The 26,930-nt window shown below is 35.5% G+C and overlaps 1 protein-coding gene across 1 annotated transcript in view; it reads left to right on the top strand.

Annotated features, from left to right (window-relative positions):
* The first annotated feature begins 327 nt into the window (after nt 1-327).
* Nucleotides 328-26,930, top strand: part of CCDC152 (coiled-coil domain containing 152) — a 29,157-nt gene continuing 2,554 nt past the window's right edge. The window contains exons 1-7 of the mRNA XM_037023569.2: nt 328-399; nt 10,350-10,438; nt 12,133-12,238; nt 15,958-16,026; nt 21,921-21,985; nt 24,565-24,667; nt 26,271-26,398. Coding sequence (XP_036879464.1) covers nt 10,352-10,438; nt 12,133-12,238; nt 15,958-16,026; nt 21,921-21,985; nt 24,565-24,667; nt 26,271-26,398 — 558 coding nt within the window. The 5' untranslated portion in view covers nt 328-399; nt 10,350-10,351. The remainder of the gene's footprint in view (nt 400-10,349; nt 10,439-12,132; nt 12,239-15,957; nt 16,027-21,920; nt 21,986-24,564; nt 24,668-26,270; nt 26,399-26,930) is intronic.

Raw genomic sequence — 26,930 nt, 5'->3', positions numbered from 1 at the left:
CCATCTCCCTCAACCTCCCTTCCATCCAGTCCCTGATACTTTATAAGCCTCCTTTATAAACTGCTTGAATAACTATGGGTTATTTATCTACTCTATGGTGCCGACCCACTAACCAAAACTTAAACCGATGTGATTTATTCTTTGGTTGGGGAAATAATTGTTGATCTGGCTTTTCCTGGACCTTAAGTCATGTTCTGGCATCCATGTGAGAACACCTAAGAAGCACGAGATGCTGAGGGGAACAAAAGCGAAGGAGGTTACGGTCAGCACAGGCGGAAGGGTGGGACTATTGCTGGGGACCCACTTCCGCTTCCGGGGCCGGGACAGTTGTGTGGGGCAGATATACTGGCACCTCGAGAGGCTGTGAGGGAGACTGTGGAGAACCGGGAGCGACAGCAGGTAGGCTCCAGACCCTTTGTCGGCGTGTTCAAAATATCCACTTTTTCCGTGGATACCGTTTTCTTCATCCTGCCTCACAGTCTCCTGGCCGAGCTGTGTGGTGAGTCAGCCACTTCACTCAGGCCTGCGATCGAGGAGAGCCGCCCGAGCCAGGCCTCCGAGCTGTGAGTGAGTTCATGGCGGGCGGGCGTGGCGAAGATGCGGAGGGACGGAGCCCGACCCCACTGAGCCTGCCCTGGGGCCTGTGAGGGCGGCTTGGCCAGGTGGGGGAGAGTGAGCGGGCGAGGCCCAAGGCAGCTGGCGGAGAAAAGGACAAAGAAGGAAACGGGATTCACGCCCCGTGGAGATGGTTGAAGCGGGGCCGTGACGGCCGTGAGGGCCGTGAAACAGTCTCTGCTTCTCACCGAAGAATTTGACAGGCACTGAATCACCAGCTTGTCACCTAGTATCACCCGGCAAGAAGACCTTATCCACTTAGGAGACTTTGATCTAGGAAGTTAGGAAAGGGCTAATGAAGACACCTAGAAATGAACCCGATGGCTCTCCTTCCGGCGTGACCAACTCATCCAAGAGATAACATGCAGGAACAGCCAGTGGCATGTTCGTGAGGGTTTTGTAAGCACTCCGAGAGCCTCATTAGGGGAGAGGAGTTGGGAGAAAATCACGCTGAAATAAAATGAATTTAAATCAGGAGCTAAGCCAACTTCCGTGACAAAACCCTACAAACCATTTTTATTTTCAAATGTTAGAAACTGAAAAAAATAAAAGTTGAGAGGAAGGATTTCATATTAATGACTTCAGCTTATACTATAGTTCTATTAAAGAATAATAGTATATCAAGTGGTGATGATTTTTAAATTTTGTCCCAAATGAAATTTTGTTGTATTTATCATGGAATGTTATTTCTATTATTCTCCTGCCTCAAGGATCAAGTTTTAACTATTTAAGGGATTTTATAGAGTTTTACTAGCATATATGATATAGAGGATAAAATATATAGCTAAAATTCTCTCAGATTTAAAAACAAGTAATATTTGTTAGTGTAATATCTAAAAAAGAAGAAGTAAATGGGATTTCTTTATGAAGTAACATGGTCAAGCAATGTCAGTTTTGGTGTACCTCATTTTAAATAATAATATGAGCCCCAAAGTTGCTTTGAGTAAGTAAGATTTACTTACCTTTTACTTTGGACTAGTTGCCACTGCCCTTTTACACACCATGTGTTAGTATATGTTCTTTTCTCAATCTAGAATGCCATAATTTCAAATTGGTATTTTCTCCTTTTTGCCAGAGAAGAGTCTGAGGACAAATATCTTATGCTTTAATTAATTGTATTAATCCTAATTTTTCTAGATCCTCTCCCACCCCCAAATGTAAATGCTGGCTGTTTTGCAAAAGTCAGTTTCTCTGTCCTGACTGAATGAATTTAACTCTGGAATTCTGTAGAATTTCTTATGGTTGGTTCTAAAACTGATTATTCTCCACTTTACTAGTTAGCTGGCTATCCCTGAAAATTTTCAGGTATACTCTTGTACAATGTAACAAGAGAATAGAAATGCTGAGTGATTGCTATGAGCATATTAACTTCCATATGTCTTCTATTACCAAGAAAGTACCAACAAAATATGAAAAATAAGAGTTTTTGTCCCTGATGCAAAAATCCTCAATGAAAATTAGCAAACTGAATTCAGAAATACATTAAAGGATCATTCACCATGACCAAGTACAACTTATTCCAGGGATGCAAGAATGGTTCAATATCCACAAATCAGTGTGATATACCACATTAACAAAAGGGAAGTTAAAAACCCTATGGTCAAGAGATGCTAAAAAACGTTTGACAAGATTCAGCATCCATTCATGATAAAAACTCTGAAGTGGGTATAAAGGGACTGTACCTCAATGTAATAAAGGCCATATACAAAAAACCTACAACTAACATAATACTCAATTACAAAAACTGAAAGTTTCCTCTATAATTAATAATTGAATTCAATAAAGTTGCAAGATACAAAATCAATATACAGATATTTGTTTTTGTATACAAATAATGAGCTAACAGAAAGAGAAATCAAGAAAACAATTGCATTTACAGAATTGCATCAAAAAGAATAAATTACCTAGGAATAAATTTATCCAAGGAGGTAAAATACCTGTACTCTGAAAACTGTAAGAGACTGATGAAAAAAACTAAAGAATACACAAATAAATGAAAAGCTACTCTATACTTATGTATAGGAAGAATTAAAATAGTTAAAATAGCATACTGCCTAAAGCAATCTACAGATGCACTGTATTCCCTAACAAAATACCACTGAACTAGAGAAAATAATCCTAAAATTTCTATGGAACCACAAAAAAATCCTGAATAGCCCAAGCAATCTTGAAAAAGAAAAAGTTAGAGGTAGCACACTCCCTAATATCAAACTATATTAGGAAGCTACAGTAATCAAAACAGTAAGGTACTGATACAAGAATAGATAATATAGACCAGTGAAGCAAAATATCCCAGAAATAAACCAATACCTGTATGGTCATTAGCATATGACAAAGAAGGCAAGAATATACAATGGAAAAAAAGACAGTCTCTTCAATAAGTGGTGCTGAGAAAACTGGACAGCTACCAGCAAAAGAATGAAACTGCATCACTGTCTTGTACCATGCACACAAATAAATTCGAAATTGACTAAAGGCCCAAATATAAGATGTAAAACCATAAAACTAGAAGAAAACATAGGCAGTACACTCTTGAACATTAGCATTAGTAATTTTTTTCTGGATATGTCTCCCCAGGCAAGGGAAACAAAAGCAAAAAAAAAAAAATAGACTATATCAAACTAAAAAGCTGCACAGCAAAAGAAACCAACAAAACTAAAAGGCAGCCTACTGTATGGGAGAATATATTTGCAAATGATATATCCAAGAAGGGACTGATATCCAAAGTATATAAAGAACCCATACAGCTGAACACCAAAAAAAAATCCAATTAAAAAATGGGCAGAAGATCTGAATAGACTTTTTCCAAAAAAAGACATCCAGATGGCCAACAGACACTTGAAAAGATGCTCAAGATCACTAATCATCAGGAAAATGCAAACCAAAACCACAGTGAGATATTACTTCACAGGATTCAGAGTGGCTAATATCAACACAATTAAGAAATAAGTGTTGGTGAGGATATAAGGAAAAGGAAACCTTTGATAATGCTGGTGGGATTGTGAATTGGTTCAGCTGTAAGGGAAAGTGGTATGGCAGTTTCTCAAAAAACTAAAAATAGGAATATCACAGGACCCAGTATTTCCACTTCTGGGAATTCACCTGAGGAAAACAAAATCACTAATTTGAAAACATATATTCATCCCTCCCTATGTTTATCACAGCATTATTTACAGTAGCCAAAATACAGAAGCAAACTAAATGTCCACCAATAGATGAATGGATAAGGAAGATGTGGTATACATATACAATGGTATATTATTCAGACATAAAAAAGAATGAGACCTTGTCATTTGTAATATGGATGAACCTAGACAGTATTATGTAAGTTAAATCAGACAAAGACAAATACTGTATGATGTCATTTATATGTGGATTCTTAAAAACAAATGAACAAACAGAACAGAAACAGACTCATAAACAGTGGTGATTGCCATAGGGGTGGAGATTTGGGAGATGGATGATAGGTAAAGGGGAAAATAGGTAAAGGGGAAAAAAATTAGGTTGTTTGATATTTTGATCTGAATGATGATACAGGAATGTAGACACATCAAAATTCATCAAGCTATACACTAAGATTTGTGCATTTTATTATATGTACCTCAATATAAGTATTTATTTACATATATGTGTGTGTGTGTATATATATATATATATGTATTTGTATCATTAATCTACAATTACATGAAGAACATTATGTTTACTAGGCTCCCCCTTCACAAAGTCCCCCCACATACCCCTTCACAGTCACTATCCATCAGCTTAGTAAGATGCTGTAAAATCACTACTTGTCTTCTCTGTGTTGTAGAGCCCACCCCATACTCCCCCACACATTATACATGCTAATTGTAATGCCCCCTTTATTTTTCCCCACCCTTATCCCTCCCTTCCCACCCATCCTCCCCAGTCCTTTTCCCTTTGTTAATTGTTGGTCCATTCTTAGGTTCTGTGATTCTGCTGCTGTTTTGTTCCTTCAGTTTTTCTTTGTTCTTATTCTCCACATATGAGTGAAATCATTTGGTATTTGTCTTTCTCCACCTGGCTTATTTCACTGAGCATAATACCCTCTAGCTCCATCCATGTTGTTGCAAATGATAGGATTTGTTTTCTTCTTATGGCTGAATAATATTCCATTGTGTATATGTACCACATCTTCATCCATTCATCTGATGGACATTTAGGTTGCATCCATTTCTTGGCTATTGTAAATAGTGCTACGATAAACATAGGGGTGCATCTGTCTTTTTCAAACTGGGCTGCTGCATTCTTAGGGTAAATTCCTAGAAGTGAAATTCCTGGGTCAAATGGTATTTCTATTTTAAGCATTTTGAGGAACCTCCATACTGCTTTCCACAATGGTTGAACTAATTTACATTCCCACCAGCAGTGTAGGAGGGTTCCCCTTTCTTCACAACATTACCAACATTTCTTGTTGTTTGTCTTTTGGGTGGTGGCGATCCTTACTGGTGTGAGGTGATATCTCATTGTGGTTTTATTTTGCATTTCTCTGATGACAAGCTATGTGGAGCATCTTTTCATGTGTCTGTTGGCCATCTGAATTTCTTCTTCAGAGAACTGTCTATTCAGCTCCTCTGCCCATTTTTTAACTGGATTATTTGCTTTTTGTTTGTTGAGGTGTGTAAGCTCTTTATATATTTTGGATGTCAACCCTTTATCGGATCTGTCATTTATGAATATATTCTCCCATGCTGTAGGATACCTTTTTGTTCTGTTGGTGTCCTTTGCTGTACAGAAGCTTTTCAGCTTGATATAGTCCCATCCGTTCATTTTTGTTTTTGTTTCCCTTGCCCGGGGAGATATGTTCAAGAAGAGATCACTCATGTTTATGTCGAAGAGATTTTTGCCTATATTTTTTTCTAAGAGTTTTATGGTTTCATGACTTACATTCAAGTCTTTGATCCATTTTGAATTTACTTTTGTGTATGGGGTTAGACAGTGATCCAGTTTCATTCTCTTACATGTAGCTATTCAATTTTGCCAGCACCATCATCTGTTGAAGAGTGTCGTTTCCCCATTGTTTGTCAATGGCTCTTTTATCATATATTAATTGACCGTATATGTTTGGGTTAATGTTTGAAGTCTCTATTCTGTTCCACTGGTCTGTGGCTCTGTTCTTGTGCCAATACCAAATTGTCTTGATTACTGTGGCTTTGTAGTAGAGCTTGAAGTTGGGGAGTGAGATCCCCCCCACTTTATTCTTCCTTCTCAGGATGCTTTGGCTATTCAGGGTCTTTGGTGGTTCCATATGAATTTTTGAACTATTTGTTCCAGTTCATTGAAGAATGCTGTTGGTAATTTGATAGGGATTGCATTGAATCTGTATATTGCTTTGGGCAGGATGGCCATTTTGATTATATTAATTCTTCCTAGCCAGGAGCATGGGATGAGTTTCCATTTGTTAGTGTCCTCTTTAATTTCTCTTAAGAGTGTCTTATAGTTTTCAGGGTATAGGTCTTTCACTTCCTTGGTTAGATTTATTCCTAGGTATTTTATTCTTTTTGATGCTATTGTGAATGGAATTGTTTTCCTGATTTCTCTTTCTATTAGTTCATTGTTAGTGTATAGGAAAGCCACAGATTTCTGTGTGTTAATTTTGTATCCTGCAACTTTGCTGAATTCCAATATTAGTTCTAGCAGTTTTGCAGTGGAGTCTTTAGGGGTTTTTTATGTACAATATCATGTCATCTGCAAATAGTGACAGTTTAACTTCTTCTTTATCAATCTGGATTCCTTGTATTTCTTTACTTTGTCTGATTGCCGTGGCTAGGACCTCCAGTACTATGTTGAATAACAGTGGGGAGATTGGGCATCCCTGTCTTGTTCCTGATCTCAGAGGAAAAGCTTTAAGCCTCTCTCTGTTCAGTATGATGTTAGCTGTGGGTTTATCATATATGACCTTTATTATGTTGAGGTACTTGCCCTCTATACCCATTCTGTTGAGACTTTTTATCATAAATGGATGTTGAATTTTGTCGAATGTTTTTTCAGCATCTATGGAGATGATCATGTGGTTTTTGTCCTTCTTTTTGTTGATATGGTGGTTGATGTTGATGGATTTTCGAATGTTGTACCATCCTTGCATCCCTGGGATGAATCCCACTTGGTCATGGTGTATGATCCTTTTGATGTATTTTTAAATTGAGTTTGCTAATATTTTGTTGAGTATTTTTGCATCTACGTTCATCAGGGATATTGGTCTGTAGTTTTCTTTTTTGGTGGGGTCTTTGCCTGGTTTTGGTATTAGGGTGATGTTGGCTTCATAGAATGAGTTTGGGAGTATTCCCTCCTCTTCTATTCTTTGGAAAACTTTAAGGAGACTAGGTATTATGTCTTTTCTGTATGTCTGATAAAATTCCAAGGTAAATCCGTCTGGCCTGGAGGTTTTGTTCTTGGGTAGTTTCTTGATTACCACTTCAATTTCATTGCTGGTAATTGGTCTGTTTAGATTTTCTGTTTCTTTCTGTCTTGGAAGGTTGTATTTTTCTAGAAAGTTGTCCATTTCTTCTAGGTTTTCCAGCTTGTTAGCATATAGGTTTTCATGATATTCTCTAATAATTCTTCGTATTTCTGTTGGGTCTGTCGTGATTTTTCCTTTCTCATTTCTGATTCTTTTGATGTGTGTTGATTCTCTTTTTCTCTTAATAAGTCTGGTAAAGCTTATCTATTTTGTTTATTTTCTCAAAGAACCAGCTCTCAGTTTCATTGATTTTTTCTATTGTTTAATTCTTCTCAATTTTATTTATTTCTTCCCTAATCTTTATTATGTCCCTTCTTCTGCTGAACTTAGGCCTCATTTGTTCTTCTTTTTCCAATTTCGATAATTGTGACATTAGACTATTCATTTGGGATTGTTCTTCCTTCTTTAAATATGCCTGGATTGCTATATACTTTCCTCTTAAGACTGCTTTCACTGCGTCCCACAGAAGTTGGGGCTTTGTGTTGTTGTCATTTATTTCCATATATTGCTGGATCTCCATTTTAATTTGGTCATTGATCCATTGATTATTTAGGAGCATGTTGTTAAGCCTCCCTGTGTTTGTGAGCCTTTTTGCTTTCTTTGTACAATTTATTTCTAGTTTTTTACCTTTGTGGTCTGAAAAGTTGGTTGGTAGGATTTCAATCTTTTGGAATTTACTGAGGCTCTTTTTGTGGCCTAGTATGTGGTCTATTCTGGAGAATGTTCATGTGCCCTTGAGAAGAATGTGTATGCTGTTGCTTTTGGATGTAGAGTTCTATAGATGTCTATTAGGTCCATCTGTTCTAGTGTGTTGTTCAGTGCCTCTGTGTCCTTACTTATTTTCTATCTGGTGGATCTGTCCTTTGGAGTGAGTGGTGTATTAAAGTCTCCCAAAATGAATGCATTGCATTTTATTTCCTCCTTTAATTCTGTTAGTATTTGTTTCACATATATTGGTGCTCCTGTATTGGGTGCATATATGTTTATAATGGTTATATCCTCTTGTTGGACTGAGCCCTTTATCATTATGTAATGTCCTTCTTTATCTTTTGTTACTTTCTTTATTTTGAAGTCTGTTTTGTCTGATACTAGTATTGCAACACCTGCTTTTTTCTCTCTGTTGTTTGCATGAAATATCTTTCTCCATCCCTTGACTTTTAATCTGTGCATGTCTTTGGGTTTGAGGTGAGTCTCTTGTAAGCAGCATATAGATGGGTTATGCTTTTTTATCCATTCTCTTACTCTGTGTCTTTTGATTGGTGCATACAGTGTATTTACATTTAGGGTGATTATTGAAAGATATGTACTTATTGCCATTGTAGGCTTTAGATTCGTGGTTACCAAAGTTTCAAGGTTAGCTTGTTTACTACCTTACTATCTAACTTAACTCACTTATTGAGCTATTACAAACACAGTCTGATGATTATTTCTCTCCCTTCTTACTCCTCCTCCTCCATTCTTCATATGTTGGGTGTTTTGTTCTGTGCTCTTTTTAGGAGTGCTCCCATCTAGAGCAGTCCCTCTAAGATACCCTGTAGAGATGGTTTGTGGGAGGCAAATTCCCTCAACTTTTTCTTGTCTGGGAATTGTCTAATCCCTCCTTCATATTTAAATGATAATCGTGCTGGATACAGTATCCTTGGTTCAAGGCCCTTCTGTTTCATTGCATTATATATATCATGCCATTCTCTTCTGGCCTGTAAGGTTTCGGTTGAGAAGTCTGATGATAGCCTGATGGGTTTTCCTTTGTAGGTGACCTTTTTCCTCTCTCTGGCTGCCTTTAATACTCTGTCCTTGTCCTTGATCTTTGCCATTTTAATTATTATGTGTCTTGGTGTTGTCCTCTTTCAGTCCCTTCTGTTGAGAGTTCTGTGTGCTTCCATGGTCTGAGCAACTATTTCCTCCCCCAGTTTGGGGAAGTTTTCAGCAATTATTTCTTCAAAGCCACTTTGTATCCCTTTTTCTCTCTCTTCTTCTTCTGGTACCCCTATAATGCAGATATTGTTCCTTTTGGGTTGGTCACACAGTTCTCTTAATAGTGTTTCATTTCTGGAGATCTTTTATCTCTCTCTGCATCAGCTTCTATGCATTCCTGTTCTCTGGTTTCAGTTCCATTAATGGCCTCTTGCATCCCATCCATTCTGCTTTTAAGTCCTTCCAGAGATTGTTTTATTTCTGTAGTCTCCCTCTGTACTTGCTCCTTTAGCTCTTGCATATTTCTCTGCAGATCCATTAGCATGTTTATGATTTTTATTATTTTTTTTTTCATTGTCTACTCTGGCTGCTCTAACAAAATATTGTGGGCTGGGTGGTTTAAACAATAGAAATTTATTTCTCACAGTTCTGGAGGCTGGGAAATCCAAAGTAAGGTGCCAATAGGGTTGGTATATGGTAAGGAGTTTCTCCTTGGGTTACAGATGGCCACTTTCTCACTGTGTACTCATGTGGCCTTTCCTTACTGTGAGCACACGGAGAGAGAAAGCTCTCTCTCTCTCCCTCTTCTTATAATCCTACAGTCCCACTGGATTAAAGCCCCTACCCTTATGACCTCATTTAACCTTAATTATCTCATAAGGACCCTATCTCCAAATACAGTTTGTTTGGAGCTTCAGTATATGAATTTGCAGGGTGGGGAGAGGAGACACAATTCAGGCCATAGCAATAAGCATGATACCAGGAAATACAGCAAAAAATATTTGTGGCATGGAAGTTAAATGTATTTTAAACATCTTAAATTGAGAATACCTATATTTAAAAGTCATGCATAAGATTAAGTAATATATTTTAAGTCCCAGACATACTGATGGCAAGGAAATGAGCTTTGAACAGTGGCATCTCATTTTTTATATAATAGAAATAATTTCTACATATGCACATATCATTGCACTAACTTTTTTTATTGAAGTATCATTGATATACAATCTTATATTACTTTCAAGTATACAACACAATGGTTCATCAGTTACCCATATTATTAAATCCTCACCCCCACTAGTACAGCTACTATCTGTCATCATTGCACTAATTTTAAATTTGTTGAGAGAAAACTTGGCTGGGATGAGTGGAAAGATGTGGAGAAGCCTAATGCATTTGACTATTGTTGATAAAGAGTATAACAAAAATTCTCTGAATGCAACAGAGGTCAAGTAGGTGCTCTGTGAGTGGAGTACAGAAACATTATTTGAGCTATTACAGTATTGTAGTACTTTAGATTTTATTTGTTTATTTTAATACTATTTACCCCTTACCTGTTTAGACATGAGTCTGTGCAGCCAAGGATGTATGAAAAAAATGAGCAGTGTGAATCTTGACAAACTTATAAATGACTTCTCACATATAGAAAAGGTATGTAAAGATAACAAACAGTTGTAATATATAAGAAAAAGTGAAACAGATTTTGCTAATGGAAGGAGTTGGGAAGTAAGAAAAAAGTACCGAAAAATGAGCAAAGTAAAGATAATGGAAATGTATTTTGCTAAGCTATTTCTCATTTTTTAAATCTGTATTTAAAATATAACTAGTTTGGGCTCCTTTGTACTAGTATATCAAAATACTTCTGGGGCAAGCAAACAAATAACTGATACACTTCTGCTGAAGTTAAAAGGAAAATACAAGTTTAAATGCCAAGTGTCCAGAAACTCAGGAATGGTTTAGAAAGCACTGAAGTATACTCACTCCTCAATCTCTTACTGACTAAACACTATTTTTTTCAGTCTTTCCTATTCTATCAGATCCCTTTTCCTTCTCTGTCAAAAAGCAGACCCATTTTGAAGTCTGCTTCCCCAACTCTGGACTAACTACATGGTAGACCAAACCCCGTAAGTATACATTAGGTTTTCCCCACCTCATCAGCCCCAGGTAAGAGAAGGAATAGCTGTTGAGAAAATATAGATGAATAAATTAAAGAGTTGGGGGTGGGTTTCTAAAGAAAGGGTAGGAAGGGGAATAATTACCACCCCTATTTTCTCTCCTTTTCTTATCATTCTTCTCTATTCCTTCTTTTCCTCTGCATAATGTAGTATTGCCATAATAAAAAAATTTTCATGGCTGGGTATGTTGAGGTAACATGAGCTTTTTTAAAACAATACACGTGGGTTTTCTTAATCAAGTAGTTTTACCAAAAGAAGAGGGGAAAGGAGGGAGGGAGGGAGGGAAAAAAATCACTGTTGGTGGGAGAAGATTTGGTGCAAAGTTTTTGGAGATTATTTGCAAATACTTATCATATTCTTGAGTATTTTAAATGAGAAAGATTGTTCATTTCTTGATGTGATAATGTTTTGTGACTATTTTTTAAGAATGTTATCTTTTAAAGATACGTATAGATGGTAATAGTTATGGATGAAATAATATAATGTCAGGGAGTTCCTTTGAGATAAATTAAGAGATTGTGAGGATAGGGAAGTAAGCAGAGGTATAGATGATACAAGACTGATTGTGAACTGATTTTTTGAGCTCTTTGAAGGGTATATGGTGACTATAATAATATTCAACAAGCTACCAAAGACATATGTTCAAGAATGTTTATTCATTGTCTGTAATCACAAAGAAGTTGTAACAACAGAAATTCTCCTCCATAGGGGACTAGTTAAATAAACTGCACTATATTCATAAATGAAACTCAAGGTAGCTATTAAAAAGAATGAGGTGGACCTAGATGTGCTTACATAACATCATGGCCAAGATAATAGTGCAGTAGAACATTCAAGGTACAGAACAGAGTATAATATGATCTTTTCCTATAGTTGTATGGCCAGGAAATATTTTAGAAGCATATATAGGGAATTGTTAACCATAGGACTGAGGGTTGACTAATTGGAAAGAAGGGTTCAAGTGAGGCCATCTTTTTACTTTTTGTAACTGTTAGTCTGTTTTCATTTCTGTCATGTAACTTGAAAATTTTAAAATAAATTAGGAAGTTGGCTTATTATGCCAGACTTAATTATTAGACTTTCAGGTATTAAGTGGTTTGTATTTTCATTAGTCTTCATTAAAAAAAAAAACAACAACATTGATTTGGTAATAATATGTTTCATCCACAGAAAATGATAGAAACCAGTGGAAAGAACAGTGTATTGGATATGCATTTGGAAAAAACTAACAATTTATTAAAAGTAATGCAAACAAAGGAGATCTCTATTAAAGAAGGTTAGTTCTTTGCTGCCTTAAGAAATACTAATGAGAGTGATTTTTTGGTACAACAGTGATTAATACTACACCATACATTTTTAAAATATTTGAAATTCACATAGAACTTTCCAGGCTATCATTTCCTTTTATCCTTAATATAGCTCTAGAGACAGATAGCACTAGTATCACTATTCCACCACAGTAATGAAGAAACATAGGATGAAAGAAGTTAAATAAACTCTCTGAGGCCATTCAGCTAAGAAATAGCAAATCCAAGGCTCAACCCAGGCCTTCAAAATCATGGAAAAAGTGCACTTGAATTTCTGCCTCACATTTACACCAAGACATTTCAGATGGGTCAAAATGTTTAGTGTTGAAAGGGGACTGTCTAGCTAGAAGGTCTCCCCTCACTTCTCCAGCACCCAGGCCATGTGTGCACTCACCTCCCAGCAGCCAGCCTGCCTCAGGCAACAGCCTCACTCCACCCACTCTGCAAGGCCGCTGGCTGGTGGGAGCCTGGGAACCAGGGCTCCTACCGGAAGCACTCCATGCTCTTTGGGGCCTCGCTCCAAGACACAATTTCCAGGACTTATGCCCAGAGGGCCTCCAGCTCCAGGGCCTGGTAGTGCTCGGGCTCCCATGCAACCCACACCGGACATCAGGAGAAGGCCCAGGATGAAGAGAGGCAAAACTCCCTCAAGTTCTCCTGGAACTTTGAGAAATTACTGGTGCTCCCCTACAGTGCACCTGTGCCCAACATCAAGGCCCTGTTTTCCCAGGGGCCCAGCTGTGCCTGGTACCCCTCTTACCCCTGCTGCTTGGAAGTCACAGTGCTGCCCTGTGTGGGGTTTCATCCATAGTGGAGTTTACACTAAACATGCATGGAGGAATGCCTGATATCCAGGAATATGCTCCCAGGATGACCTCTGGGCCTATCCATCCCACTTCCCCTTTCCCAGACCAGTGATCCTCTAAAGAACCAAGTGTTAGAGAAAAAGAAAGCCATATACATGTATTTCCCTGCTGTGTCCATTGAGAGGGCCTCATATCAACAACCCCAGTAGTTATTCCTAGCACTCAGCTTTTGGTTTCTAATAACCATTTACAATAAAAGGAACCAGTGTTCTTTAGAGAAATGGCTGATTCTAGTACTACGGCAGGAGATGTATAAGATGAGCCTGAAGCATCTTGTATTTAATATTTCATAATTATATAATAATTATGATAATATTAGCAGTTGTATTTAATATTTCCAATGTTTTGTATTTAACATTTCATAATTATATAATTATAGTAATAAATATTATCAATTATATGTAATATTTCCAACATCTTGTTTAACATTTCATAATTATATAATGTAGTATTATAATAATATTAACATAATTATATTTAATGTTACCAACAGTTTTGTGAGGTAGATTTAATGCCCACATTACTAATGATAGAACCTAAATTTGAGCTCAAAATAATCATTGATTTACTAAATTATGTAGCATAAAACATAACTTAATATTCTGAGCTCTTGTTTTTAAAAATTTGATAGGATAGTATTCTCGCAGTTACATTGTAAAGTCCAAAGAAATAATACTATAGGTAAAGGTTTGCAAAGAGAATTAAAAGCCATTACTTTAAAATAATGAATGGTATTCCACCTTATGTGCAGTTCTTTATTGAGTCAGTTTCCTTTTAAAATAAAAATTAAAGTAAATAAAGTGTTGAGAGAGCCACCTTGTGTTCAAATTTGGAAGTACACATTTTTGATCCTCTATACTTTAAATTTAGTTTCAGGGCTTTTTTTTCAATTTACTGATTACTGTGGTACCTTCAACTACTTACATCTCGTGAAATACTGGATTCATGTGTCTTAAAGGCACAAATTCAAGTGATGGCAGATTCTATGCCTCCTTAATTTTATAATTGTAACATCTAACACAGTAACAGACATGAAGTAAGAACTGTCAAATGTAATTTAACCATCAATCTATTACTGGCAAAAGCTTGGGGAGAAAAAAATGGAGATGGTGAGAACTGTGTCTAGGTAATGGGACACAGAGCTGGTGTGGGGAGGAGTGAAAATCACGATAGTCGAACCTTATATCTGCATAAAGCTTTTAACTTGTGCAAAATTCATTTATATTAGCATAGTTGAAGAAAGTACATTGAGACTAGTATAGGAACTCTTAACTGAAAGGTGAAGTTTTGCATTTTCCCCTCACAGTTATTTAGTCAATAAATAAAAACTATTGAACACCTACGAAATAGTCACCATGTTAGGTGCAAGGAATATCAAATAAATAAGATAATGATCTTTACCAGAACACTTCACTATCTAGTTGGGGAAACCACAAATAGTTAAAATGGAACTTTGTAAATGGAGAAAAGAGAATAAGTACAAATAGTAGATGGGCGCAGAGGAGAGAAATAATAACAACAACAATATTAAATATTTGTGAGTGAATTTTAAAAATATGTTTTCCCACTTGGCTGTCAGACAGTCCTCTATCTGAGAATCGTCTCATGTGTGAGGTAGAATGGGAGTTACCCATACTTTTATTTTGCAGTTGAGGAACATAAAGCTCAAAAGTAGCTTATCCAGGTGTCATAGCTAGAAAGTGAAGAAGAGGGAACTTTAATCCAGTTCCTCTGACTCCAACTTTCATGGTTTCATCAGCATATCCTATAATTCCTGAGGAAGTATTGGATAGCAGATTAAGAGCGCAGGATTTGAAATGAGAAAAACCTATGTACAAGTCTATACCTTCTTCCATTTACTAACTTGACAAGTAACCAAACCTCTATGGATAACTTCCTCCTTTTGTAAAATCAGGATTGATGACACCAACTTCTTAGTATCATTTTGAATACTAATTGAGGTAATGTTTATAAGGCACTTAGTGTAATGCCTAGCAGAGTAAACATTCAAGAAATGGTACTATTATTATATCTAGACAACTTTTGAATATTAGATACAAATGTTATATTTAATATTTAACCAACAAAACAGATGCCCAATTAGAATGGAAGCTAGTCAGTATGTCATCCTGGTGCATACTGGTGTCAAATGTCATTGAGGATCTCTAAAACTGAAGTTAAGAGAATAAGGCTCAGTATTTATTTGCTGTCAGTCCAAGCACATAAAGATGAAATTGTCCATAAACTTTAAACAATTATATTTCCTTTTGAAAAAATTGTTACTCCTTTATGAAGTTTGCATCATTACATAGTTAGCTGGTGCAATTGTAAGTTTAAACTAGTACAACTTAAACTAGTTAAGGTTTTCCTAACCTTATAATAAAAATGTGATAGCAATAACTACTAGAGAGCATGATGCACACCAGTTCTGGCCCTCTATCTTTGAATAAAACTTTATGTACCTTGACTCTTTCCCCAAGATGTTCTTTCTTATAAAACTTGCATGGATGCACTCCTCATAGTTTCCCAGACATGCCCAACTATGCCTCATTTCCAGGACAGATATTACTAAGGCACATAGCAGAAACCCTCCTCCTATACTGGATTTATTGTCTTAGAAAACACGTTACTAATTCCCGGAATGCATTTGAGTTAAAGGCTGATTGAAAAGTATTGTACAATTTACTTTGCAATGCCTGGTTACTTTATTTATTAAGATCTCATAATTGTCAATTAAATATTATTTTAAGTATTTCAACTTTGAAAGAATAATCCCCAAATGAAAGCAAATAATCCTCAAGTAAATTTCCTTTATGTTTTAGAATGTGCTACTCTTAATAGTATGATAAAAGGGCTACAACAGACCATTGAATATCAACATAATTTGAAAGGTAAGTTATAAAAAAAGTTTAAAAAAATAGGTATTTGAGTATCTTTAAAAATAGAGAGCTTACATCTTTTACAAGTTTCCTTTGATCTGGTCTTGTTAAATTCATCAGCTGAGGGTAGGACTCCTTGCTACTTGATAATTCTTTATTATGAAATAAGAAATGCCATGCTGAACAGGATGATTCAGTAATATTCTGACAGGGATATCAGGGGATATTTTATAATCAGTTATTCTAATTCTCTGTGTTACTTCCAGAAGTTTACAAGTGTGTTTATTCTCAATAGTACTCGGTGTTTAATAGCCCTGTGTTCAGCTTTGAAGAATGGGTGTTTACTAGTAGTTACATCATGAATATTCTATTCGAACTACAGTGATAGTTTACTATGTAATTTTTTTTGTCATAGACTAAGGCTGTGTTTGTATAAATGAAGCCATCACACTCAGCTTATCTTGTTTTTGCCTGCCATGCTAACCCAGTAGGCTATATTGACAAAAGACAAAGAAACCATATGTTTTGTCCTGTTCTGGTTTAGCTACAGTGTAGTGTTTTTGTGGGCTTTTCCTCTACTATATTAGAGATTAGACTAAATTGCCTTTAAGGTCCCTTCCAACATAAAACTCACATCAAAAAAGAATTTGTTATCAAAGTCCTCTGCTTTTATCATTAACTACTTTACTTATGTAGGTGAGATAAAATAGTGATCTATTTATAAAATCTGCTGTTTATTTGATTTGGTATGTCATTCCTTACTGTCTTTCTAATGTTCTAATAAGACTTATCTTTTTTTAAGAATTACTATTAGTTCTTGCTTTTCCCCCATTGCTTTACCTTAAAAATATTTACTTAAGTATTAATTAAACAAATATAGAAACTGTATTAGAAAATTTCACACTTACAGTGGCAAACAGCATCTGCAGTACAAAAAGGATTCATCAATACAACACTAAAAGCTGCTCCAAAGATTAAGAAGGGTAATAGATGGGGAACCATACCAGTCCCATTGCCTTTTTTTTTGGCTAATTCCTGCACACTTCTGATCCCCATATGTCCCACAAATTTTTCACTTTACTTGTTTCTATCATTTTGCTCAATTTTTGCCCAGCATTTGATCCCCATCCCATCCCTGGTTTGGGCTTTCATTTTCCCACCTTAATACTGATGGCTAAGAACATTTCCCTTCTCTGTGACTAAATACAACACGTAGCTGCATTAAAAAATATGTGATTGTATGTACTCCTGTACAGTCCTCTATTCTAGGAGTCAAATGGTATTTAATTAACTCTTCCCAGGATTTTGATCAAGTAAAATATGTACCAGAAATTAGTTACATACTGTGAAGTCCCAGAAAGTCAATTATAATTCAACAGTGAATATATTAAACATTATTTCTTTATAAAAGGATATCAAGTATTGACCAGTAGTCAAGAACACCATCTTTTCACAGATAGAGTTGTACAAATTTTTAAATAGCCATTTCTGAAATGGATATCCTATGGTGTTTCTCAGGAAAAAATAGTGATTCATTGATTTCATTTTTCTATTTTTACAGGCCTTGGTTTGGGCAAAGTGATATGTGAACTACCTGTTTTTCACCTCTTTAATCCATTTGACTGTCAAGATTATATGGTTAATTTGCTTATTTAGACTACAGAGTAGTTATAAATGTTTGCCTTCCCAAAGGTTATTTTCTCTTCTTCATAGAAACCTGAATTTTTTTCTGACATTCATTCTTCATCCACTCAATCATATGCCTCAGGGGAAGCTAATTTCACCCCAGCTCCAAGGGAGGATTTCTAGAATAATCATTTCCCTCTTTCCCAAAAGATGGACTGTTGGTCGAAGGTTGTTGAGAAATCTGTATATAATGCTTGAAATTGTTGCAGACTTCTTGCTTCCAGCCTGAAAATTATGACAGCATTGAAGATAGCAGGAAGAAGAGACTAAAAAGGATGTGGTTTCTTTGTAACGTTATTTAGCTGGTGAATCAATTTTCCTCTAGGCTTAAGAGTTTCTTCAGCCACTGTTAAGAGAAACAGTTACCTCCCTTTACTCTTATCCATTAATCTTTTCATGGGGGTTTATAGGCTGTGTAAAATATAATCCATTGAGATATAGGAAGAAAACATTGGGATTTCTGTTTACATTTATTTATATCTAAAAATCAAGACAAAAATCTGTTGAAAATTTAATAATGGAATGTTATTCCTTACTGCCTGTATATCAGTTATGTGTTATTCAAGGTACACATATTCCTCTTCTCCCAAGAACAGTAGGAGTACTAAAGACTGAATAATGGCATCTGTATTTTTTTCTCCAATCTCAGTGTATGACAAGGAGCATTAAAAGGAAACTAAAAAACAAAACCTATAAATAAAGCTAGATACATAATTTCCAGGGCCCAGCACAAAATGAAAATGTGGGGCCTCGTGTTCTAAAAGCAGGAAAAAAATAATTGGAAATGTTCTGAAATAAAATATAAAGCTTTTTCCTTTCTTCTGTCATCTCTCTCCACTTATCAGGGGTTTTTGTTTGCTGTTTAATGTTGCTTTAAGTAAAAAAAATTTTTTTAATTTAATTATGAGCATGAATTTTACCATTCATCTTTCTATTGTGTCCAGTTTTAGATGCAGAGATAAGAGCATTTAACCCATATGTGGAATCACAGTATACAATTAATATTTCATAGCTTGTACATGCATGTGTATTTCATTCTTATCAGAATAAAACTACCTAAACCATTTTTATTCATTTTACTTCTTCGTACATGCACATTCTACCAATACTCTATACCTTCAGCTTACTGATCAGTGGAGAAAGACTGAAAGGAAAAGAAATGTTACATTTTCCTCTTTCCCTTTCCTTCTGTTGTTGTCATTTTCAGCATAATTGGTTGGCTAATAAAGGAAAGTAATAAAGAAAGGATATGATAGAGTTTTTGGTCATTCATGTTTCTTAGAATGCCATGCTTTCTTTTGTTATTGAAGCAAGTTCTAGTTCAAAGGGAAAATGTAGCCTCTCAGATCTCTCAGAGCTCTTGCTTACTTAGCTGTAAATGGAATGTGTTTACCTTGTTCTTGTACTTGTACCTATGAGTCTTGCTGAACTCCCAAGCATTGTGACTGCACCAGAATTCTGTTTGTGGGGCATGGCAAATGCTGTGTATGAACAGGGTGGTAAGGAACAGTAGACAGGTGTATTGCTCATATCTTCTCTGCTCACGTCCATGCTCCATTGTCCCATTGGAATTTACTTACAAATATAAGTTCAAAGACAAAATTATTAAGAATCTCAAGACTTTGATAGCAAAGTATTAAACCATGCATGGCACCCTGTGCAGCTGCACAGACTACACACTCTTAGAGCTGGCCCTGCCTGTACAGGAGCAGGAAAAGAGTTGAGTAGATACTTTGGTCAGAAGCCTAAGGAGTAGTTACTTCAGTGTAGTATAACGGTTAACTCTAAATTCTTTAGAAACTGAGGCAAAAAAATAAGACAAAAAATTTTCATCATTTATTTAACTATCAATACATGATTCTTCTAAGATAAAATAAAAATACTCAGTTTATTAAAAGGCAAAAACTTCTATAGGGTTTGAGTAAATGTCACTTGAGGATGATAATTTAAATCCACACAGCTTTTCTTCAGGCAACCAAGTAAGAGCCTTTAATGTAAAAATATCTAGTTCACAATGGAATGAAATTACAATAATGCTAAGCATCCAGTCATCAATGATACCAAAGAAAGCCAACTCACTAGAAGTATTTAATGAATTTCAAGACAATGCTGCTTAAGTATGTTCCTCCCTGTTTGATACCAAAGGAGAATAACCAATTTTAGAAAAATATATTGCAAAATTATTAGTGTCCAAGAGAATAAAATATATTTTGGCAAGGTCAGAGAATGACTTGAAATCGGTAACTGGGACCCAAGATTTTTTTTAAATTTTAAGTGAAATTCTCACCCATTCTAAAGAGAGCTGCTAACATGTTTTCAGAAGTTGAGGTGAATCCAGACTCTTCATTATATTAGCCCACAGAAGCAATTCACACCTATCAGAGAGAAAACTGGAACCCCAGAAGTTATTTAGAGAATCTCTCCCCATTCCCTGTCCCCAATCCCAAAGCTAAACAGGGAAGAATAATTAAAGCAGAAACTAAGACTCTTTCCCCACTTCTGTTGAGTCCTATAAAGCACAGATCTAGACAGTGATAAAGGTTATGAAAACTTCAAAATTTGAAATAGGAGATTAGAGTTTTAAACTGATCTGGATGTTTAGAAATGGAAATCACTGCAGAGTTTTTTAGCTTGCCCAAAATGTCATTAAATTATTGGAGACTCAGAGAAGAAGGGAAATTCAACATAGCACTGTTGAATATACTGATAGGGAAGGGATATGGCAGGAAGCTTTTCATTTTATATCACATGGAATTTGAATTGATCAAAAACCACAATAATAAAATAGAACAAAAACAATGCTAATCTATCATATAAAAGTTAAATGGTGCACAGACAAAAAAAACAGTCTGCCCCAATTGTGGCCAGCTCTCTCAACCTGAAAACCAAAGAGAAAGAACAGAATAATTGACCATTTATATTGAGCCCATTTCCCCTGAACTTATAGTCTTGTAACTACTAGCTTTACAATCTAATGGAATTTTGGAGAAACTATTTTTTAAATGAAGTACAATTTGCATACTGTTAAACACACAGATCTTAAGTGTACAGTACATTGAGTTTTGATTATTTCAGACATTCATATAACCTAATCTTTTACTGATACATCAAATATTTCCATACCCATAGAAAGAACTTTCGTGCCCCCTCCCCACAGGTAAACATGTACTGGTTTCTTTCAACATAAAGTAACTTTGTCCACTCTAGAGGTTCATGTAAATGGCAGTATACATTTTGTTCTCTTTTACCTCTAACTTCTTTTCCTCAGGATAATTACTATGAGATATATTCATGTTGTTGAGTGTATCAGTAATTCATTCTCTCTTATTCCATTGTATGAATATACCATAATTCAATTATCCCTTCATCTGTTAATGGTCATTAGGATTATTTCCAATTCTTGGCTATTGTGAACAGATCTGCTAGGAACATCTATATACAGTCTTTGAATTTTTGAATCATCAGATAGATCATGTCCAGCTATCAAGAAAAATACCATAATGCCTACTAAAAGGCAAAAAACAAAATTTGAAGAGACAAAGTAAGCATCAGAACCAGACTAGGCAGAGGTGTTGGAATTACCACACTGGGAATTTAAAATAATGATTCATATGCTAAGGGCCCTAATGGATAAAGTAGGCAGCTTGCAAGAACAGATAGGCAATGTAAACAGAGATGGAACTCCTAAGAACCAAAAGAAGTTGTGGAGATCAAAAACATTGTTAAGGAATGAAGAATGTGGTCTTATTATATACCACGACAAAGTGGGATTTATTTCATGTGTGCAAGACTGATTCAACACTGGATAATCAATTAAGGTAATCTAGCACACCAGCAGACTAAAAAAGAAAAATCACATTATCATGTCAGTAAAGTACAGAAAAAGTATTTGACAAAATCCAACACCAATTCAAGATTTTAAGTGGACTTAGGCTTTTCTTACACAGGCCTAGTGTTTCAGGAACACTGCTATTAAGAGCAATTTTCATAACATATCGTAACTACTTACACATTTGTCTCACCACTAGGCTTTAAATTCTTTGAAAAACAATGATTTTTGTTTGTTTCAGTATTCCCAGTGTCATGAACAGAACGTGGTTTGTGGTAGACGCTGTATGTGTTGAATGTATACATGAATGGAAACTTGAAATGCTAAACATATTCCCATATTAATTGAAAAATGCTATTTATTAGGATGCTCTTTGATGATTTTTATACAGGTGAAAATGAACAGTTAAAAAGAAATGCTGATGTTATGAAAGAAAAGTTAAAATCTTATGAACAGGTGAGTTTATGTATCTTTATAATCAATCAAATCCTTGTAGAGCATTTAGAAAAATTAGGGAAAAAACTTCTTTTCAATAATAAAGACAGCCAAAAGTTATAGAGTAATATACACATGTGTGCAGAATTTTTAATAAATAAAAAAATTTTAATAATATAAGTTTTGAGGACCCTAGTCTTTTTGCAGATCATAGTGTACCATGTATCACTTCTATTAGTTTTCCTTTCTACCAAAAAGAGATGCAACTATTTTGCTACATATTTTTTTAATTATGTTAATAGGGTTTTTCCTCTGGAATACACTCTCTTAATTAGCACTTTAAAACTTTTTTTACTATAAAGTAATAAGTCTTTAATCTTTATGATTCGAGTAACCTGTTGTAATTTTATTGCACCATCCAAATGAAGGGGCCATTTTATGTGAATCACCAGTTCTCTCCCAAGATCCACCATACCCTCTGCTATTTTTCTGCTCTCCTTTGGGAGCAGCATAGTGATAGCAATTATGGAACATACAACACAGTGCCTAGAACATAAAAAGTATTCAATAAATGTCAGTTCCCACCCACTGTGACCAATCTAAGATTAACAAAATTCAAGTTGTATTTGTCTCAAGCTAAGAACTTCAACTTGGAGGATCATCTCTAAATTCAGTCTGGTTCCTCACTTGAGGAGCATCTGAAGAAACACAGGCTAATCCTAAAACCCTGCCAGGGCTTCTTGGTAATATTCAGGAGTAATGAATAGCATCTGTCTGTGGTCTTAGAAAATTCAGCTTCTCATCACCAACTTTGAGATAATTTTAAATATTCTCTGGAGTGTATCCTACACTTTATTTTTCCTCTCCTTTATCCCTCTCCTTTGTTCTTTCTTACTCTTTGCCTCCAGAGCTCAACAACAAATGACAAAGTTAGTGTGTAATGACAGGGAGAAGGGGAGGAGATTTTTGCCTCATTTCTCTTCTAAAATGTCAAGCCATAGAATACTGTTTTGTCTAGAATACTATAGGAATTTTCAGAAGGGTGGGAATTAAAGAGAAAACACCACAACCCAAGATTCTGACATTAATTAGCTGGTATCCAAAGCAAACTACAGATGAACTCAATCCAGTGAGAATTATCTAGTACAAAAAAAACCTCCAGGCGCATCAAAACATGTGGAGAACCATCCCTAGAAACAAACTGAGGAGGTATTGGCCATATTTGTGGGACTGGGAGAAGTTATAACTTGTACACAGAAAATCCTTAAGCTTTTTATAAAAACAAAAATACAACCAGAGGCTATGCCTTGGAATTTAAAGTTCTCAGAAGGCAAATGAAAAGAAGGCAGCCAGGAATAACTTGTTGGGACTTGGTCCCCTTAGAAAGAAGGGATTGGATCCCGTAGGGCTGGCACAGGCTAGAGTGGGGAGGAGGAACCTACTGAGACACAGCCTGGCCCCAGGCTGTTGCCTTGCACATAAATAGTATCAGTAGGAATTCAGACTATATCCAAACCAGTGAATCTTGACCTTTGTTTTCCTCCTCAACACTACCGAGTATCTATTAAAAACTGTGAGCCCTCTCAGAAAAATGCTCAACAGTACACACACATATGCTAGTGTATAATTTTCATACAGTGTCAGAAAGCCAGTGGATCATCAAAAGCCTATATCCTCGGTCTATGCTAAGAACTCTAATATAAATAATTCTTATTGGCACTCTAATTCATTCAAGTATAAATCAAGAGATAAACACTAGGAGTTGGGAATACAACAATGAGTAAACACCAAGTCTCAGCTTTTATATTTAGAGGCTTTCCTTGATCTCTTGCCTTCATTACTGTCTCTTTCTTACTGTCCTACTTCCCTTTTATTCTTCCTGCTTTCCTATTCTTCTGCCTCTATCTTAGGCCTGCAAGTGTTTTCTTTTTGTAGGAACATACCTCTGGGAAGTTTGTAAATTTTTATCTTAGAGGCTTTCTCTTCCAACACCTCTCTCAGTGTCTCCGTATTAGCATAATAAACAGTGTCTATGCATCAATAACCTAAGAAACTAATCCCAAGCACCTGTTGAACACTTCTCAAATTCCAAACCCATCTTTCTTTAGCCTCCTCCTTATAAAGCTAATCCTTACCATGGGTAATGCTTAACTTTCTTCTAGGTATTAGGGGTGTTTATATAAATTTTTAGAAACAGTACTTCAGCCCACATCAAAGGGATTCATCCTTCCTTAGGTTAAGCTTGCTGGCTATCAAACAGTACCTACTGTTGGCTCTAAAGTATAGTTTTGGCTTTTATTGGACATATTTTAATGCTATCTTATCATTTACTCACACAATTAAAATACTCTGAGATCTATGCTAAACACTGGTGATGAGTATTCAGAAAACAAAGATACTGTCTCTAGATGATCTCTCCTGGGACCAGAAATAGGTCCTTTTCAGAGCTAATTAGTCAAACAATGAACAATATCTTTCCCCTCTAGGTATGATTACATATCAAAAATTAATATAAACTTGGAGAATTTCACCTTTCTAATTAATCAAAATCTCTATACACATATTTAAATCGAGGAATAAGTATATATTTTAATCTTTAGGAATATAAGAATAATATTGCCAAACTCATGACTGAAATGAAAATCAAAGAGGGGGGATATAAGAAAGAAATAAGGAAACTTTACCAGGATATGCAGGAAAAAGGTAAGCTTTTTATTCTTAGTTTACTGAATTCTAAGACTTCATAAAATAATGTAAGTACATATATAAACTTTTTTCAGTAATTTCCAGTATTAGTGAATGAACATTGCCTTGATGCATTTTAAAATTTTGTACCATTCTATATATTTGTATGACATAAATTACAACAGTTCCATATTGGATTCATGATGTTTCCACTTAAGATTATTTAATATGAAATAGTTAATATCCTTAGAAAATTAATAAAAAATGTATAATTAATAACTTTCACATTTATATACTCAGCATATTGAATATAATTTCATTACTGAAATTTTTTTTCTTTGGTAAAGCAGGTCTCATGAACTTATGTTGAGGGTTAACTGGTTTCCTAAATGTATGAGCCCATGTTTAGGCACACTATTTGCAAAAATTAACAAGACGAATGATAGGTCTGAATGTAAGCCTACATCTATAAAGCTGCTAAAAGTAAGCAGAGAAGAATATCTTCATGACTTTGAGTTAACCACAAGTTCTTGGAAAGAAAGAAAAAGTACAGACAACAAAGGAAAATAATTCTAAATTGAACTTCATAAAAATTATTAACTTCTGTCCTTCAACACTGTTAAGTACTAGGCCATAATCTAAATCCTGAATATGGATAAGGTTCATCCGTGAAGATGGGAACAAGAGCCTCCTGGCAGAAAGAAAACAAAAGCCAAGACACAGAGAAGGAGACATAGAACAAGCTAGGGAATAGTAGTCCATTTCTTGCCTTTTCCTTGTGTTTTACGAAAAGATTCAGCAAGGGAAAGACCAAAGTCTGTGGCTGGGGCTGAATGTTTTGACCCCTTAAATTGTCAGGGTAAGGAAATAGAAGAGATTAAAGGTTTTTGAGAAGGTGATGGCCATACTTAGAGGTTTGCTTTAGAAAGACTAGCCTGACAACAGTATGTAGGTGGTAGAAACTGCTAAGAGAGAACCTAGACACAATCCAAATGAGGAGAAAAGAGGCATAAAATCAAGTAAGTAGTGAATTACTCATGGGTGGAAGCCCCTTATTTGTGGGGCTTGTGGACTAATTGACTCTTTCTTCTCTCCCTAAAATCAAAGATTTCCTTGAGGATCCCGTTAATAGGAATTAATAGGGGTAAGAAATTTGGGAAAGAGGAAATCTGCTGAAGTATAGAGACATGATGGGAATAAAAGAAGCACAATCAAATGGAATAGAGTATAGTAGGGGCTTGATGTAATTCTAGAATCATCTATTAATTTGGAGCCATCTAATCTATACTTAGCAACCTAGACTTTGTGTCCTTCTTTAATCACCAAATCTCCTATTTATTTTCTCTCATTGAAATATGTATATATATATATATAGCATTGATGTTTAAGATTGCAAATTGGTTTATTCATTCTCAAGTGTTTGATGGGTGACTTGTGTGTTTCAAACATTTTGCAAAAGCTTGTCAAAAATATATAGAAGCTACCCTGCACATAAACAGGTTTTAAAAATTATATTTTTATTAATGAAATTTACTTATGGATTGTTTAAAATGCTAAAGAAATGTAAGCTTGTAAGATTTTTGAAGTGTTAAGATGAATTCCTCTTATTTATTTTATTCAGTTGTAGTAAATGAAGAAAAGCATAAAGAACTGATAGAGAAAAAAGAAGTGGAAATTTCCGAGTTAAATGCAAAGTTAAGAACTCAAGAAAAGGCAAAGCAAAATGAAATAATCAGACTACAGCTAGAGGCAAGTGTTTAAGGGTCTGTTAAATTTGAGGCTGCATCTCTTAGTCTAGACCATATTTAGATTATCTTTTATCACAGTGAGAAAAATTCCAGTAGAAAAAATTCTGTCAAGAGGTCTTCCCAACTGCTCATTCTCTGTCCCCTGCATTTCTCAAGTCCCCACTCAACTACTTGCAGCACTTAGCCTGAAGGTGGGACTCTTCAGCCATTCAAAAGGACCTAGTTTCTAGTACGGGTACTGTTTCCCCTGAAATAGGGAACAGATGACTGAAGATTACCTACATTTGTAGCTGAGTCTCAGCAGCTTCATAGGACTCCCCTTCCAGCAGTGGGGAGTGTTTATGAGCCATAACATTTCTCTCTCCTCAGCAGAAATTATGAACATGGTGAACCAACTAGAAATTCCTTTTGTTTTATTTGAGATTAAAAAAAAAAGACAAACTTCTCCCTAATAAAAGTGTGTAAAATACATATCATAGGGGCAGTCAAAGCAGATATTTGAAAATTTTTTAACAAGTCTGCAAATAGGGTAT

Source organism: Manis javanica, chromosome 1, assembly GCF_040802235.1.
Source record: "Manis javanica isolate MJ-LG chromosome 1, MJ_LKY, whole genome shotgun sequence".
NCBI classification, from domain to species: Eukaryota; Metazoa; Chordata; class Mammalia; order Pholidota; family Manidae; genus Manis; species Manis javanica.
This window is presented reverse-complemented; position numbering and strand designations above follow the sequence as displayed.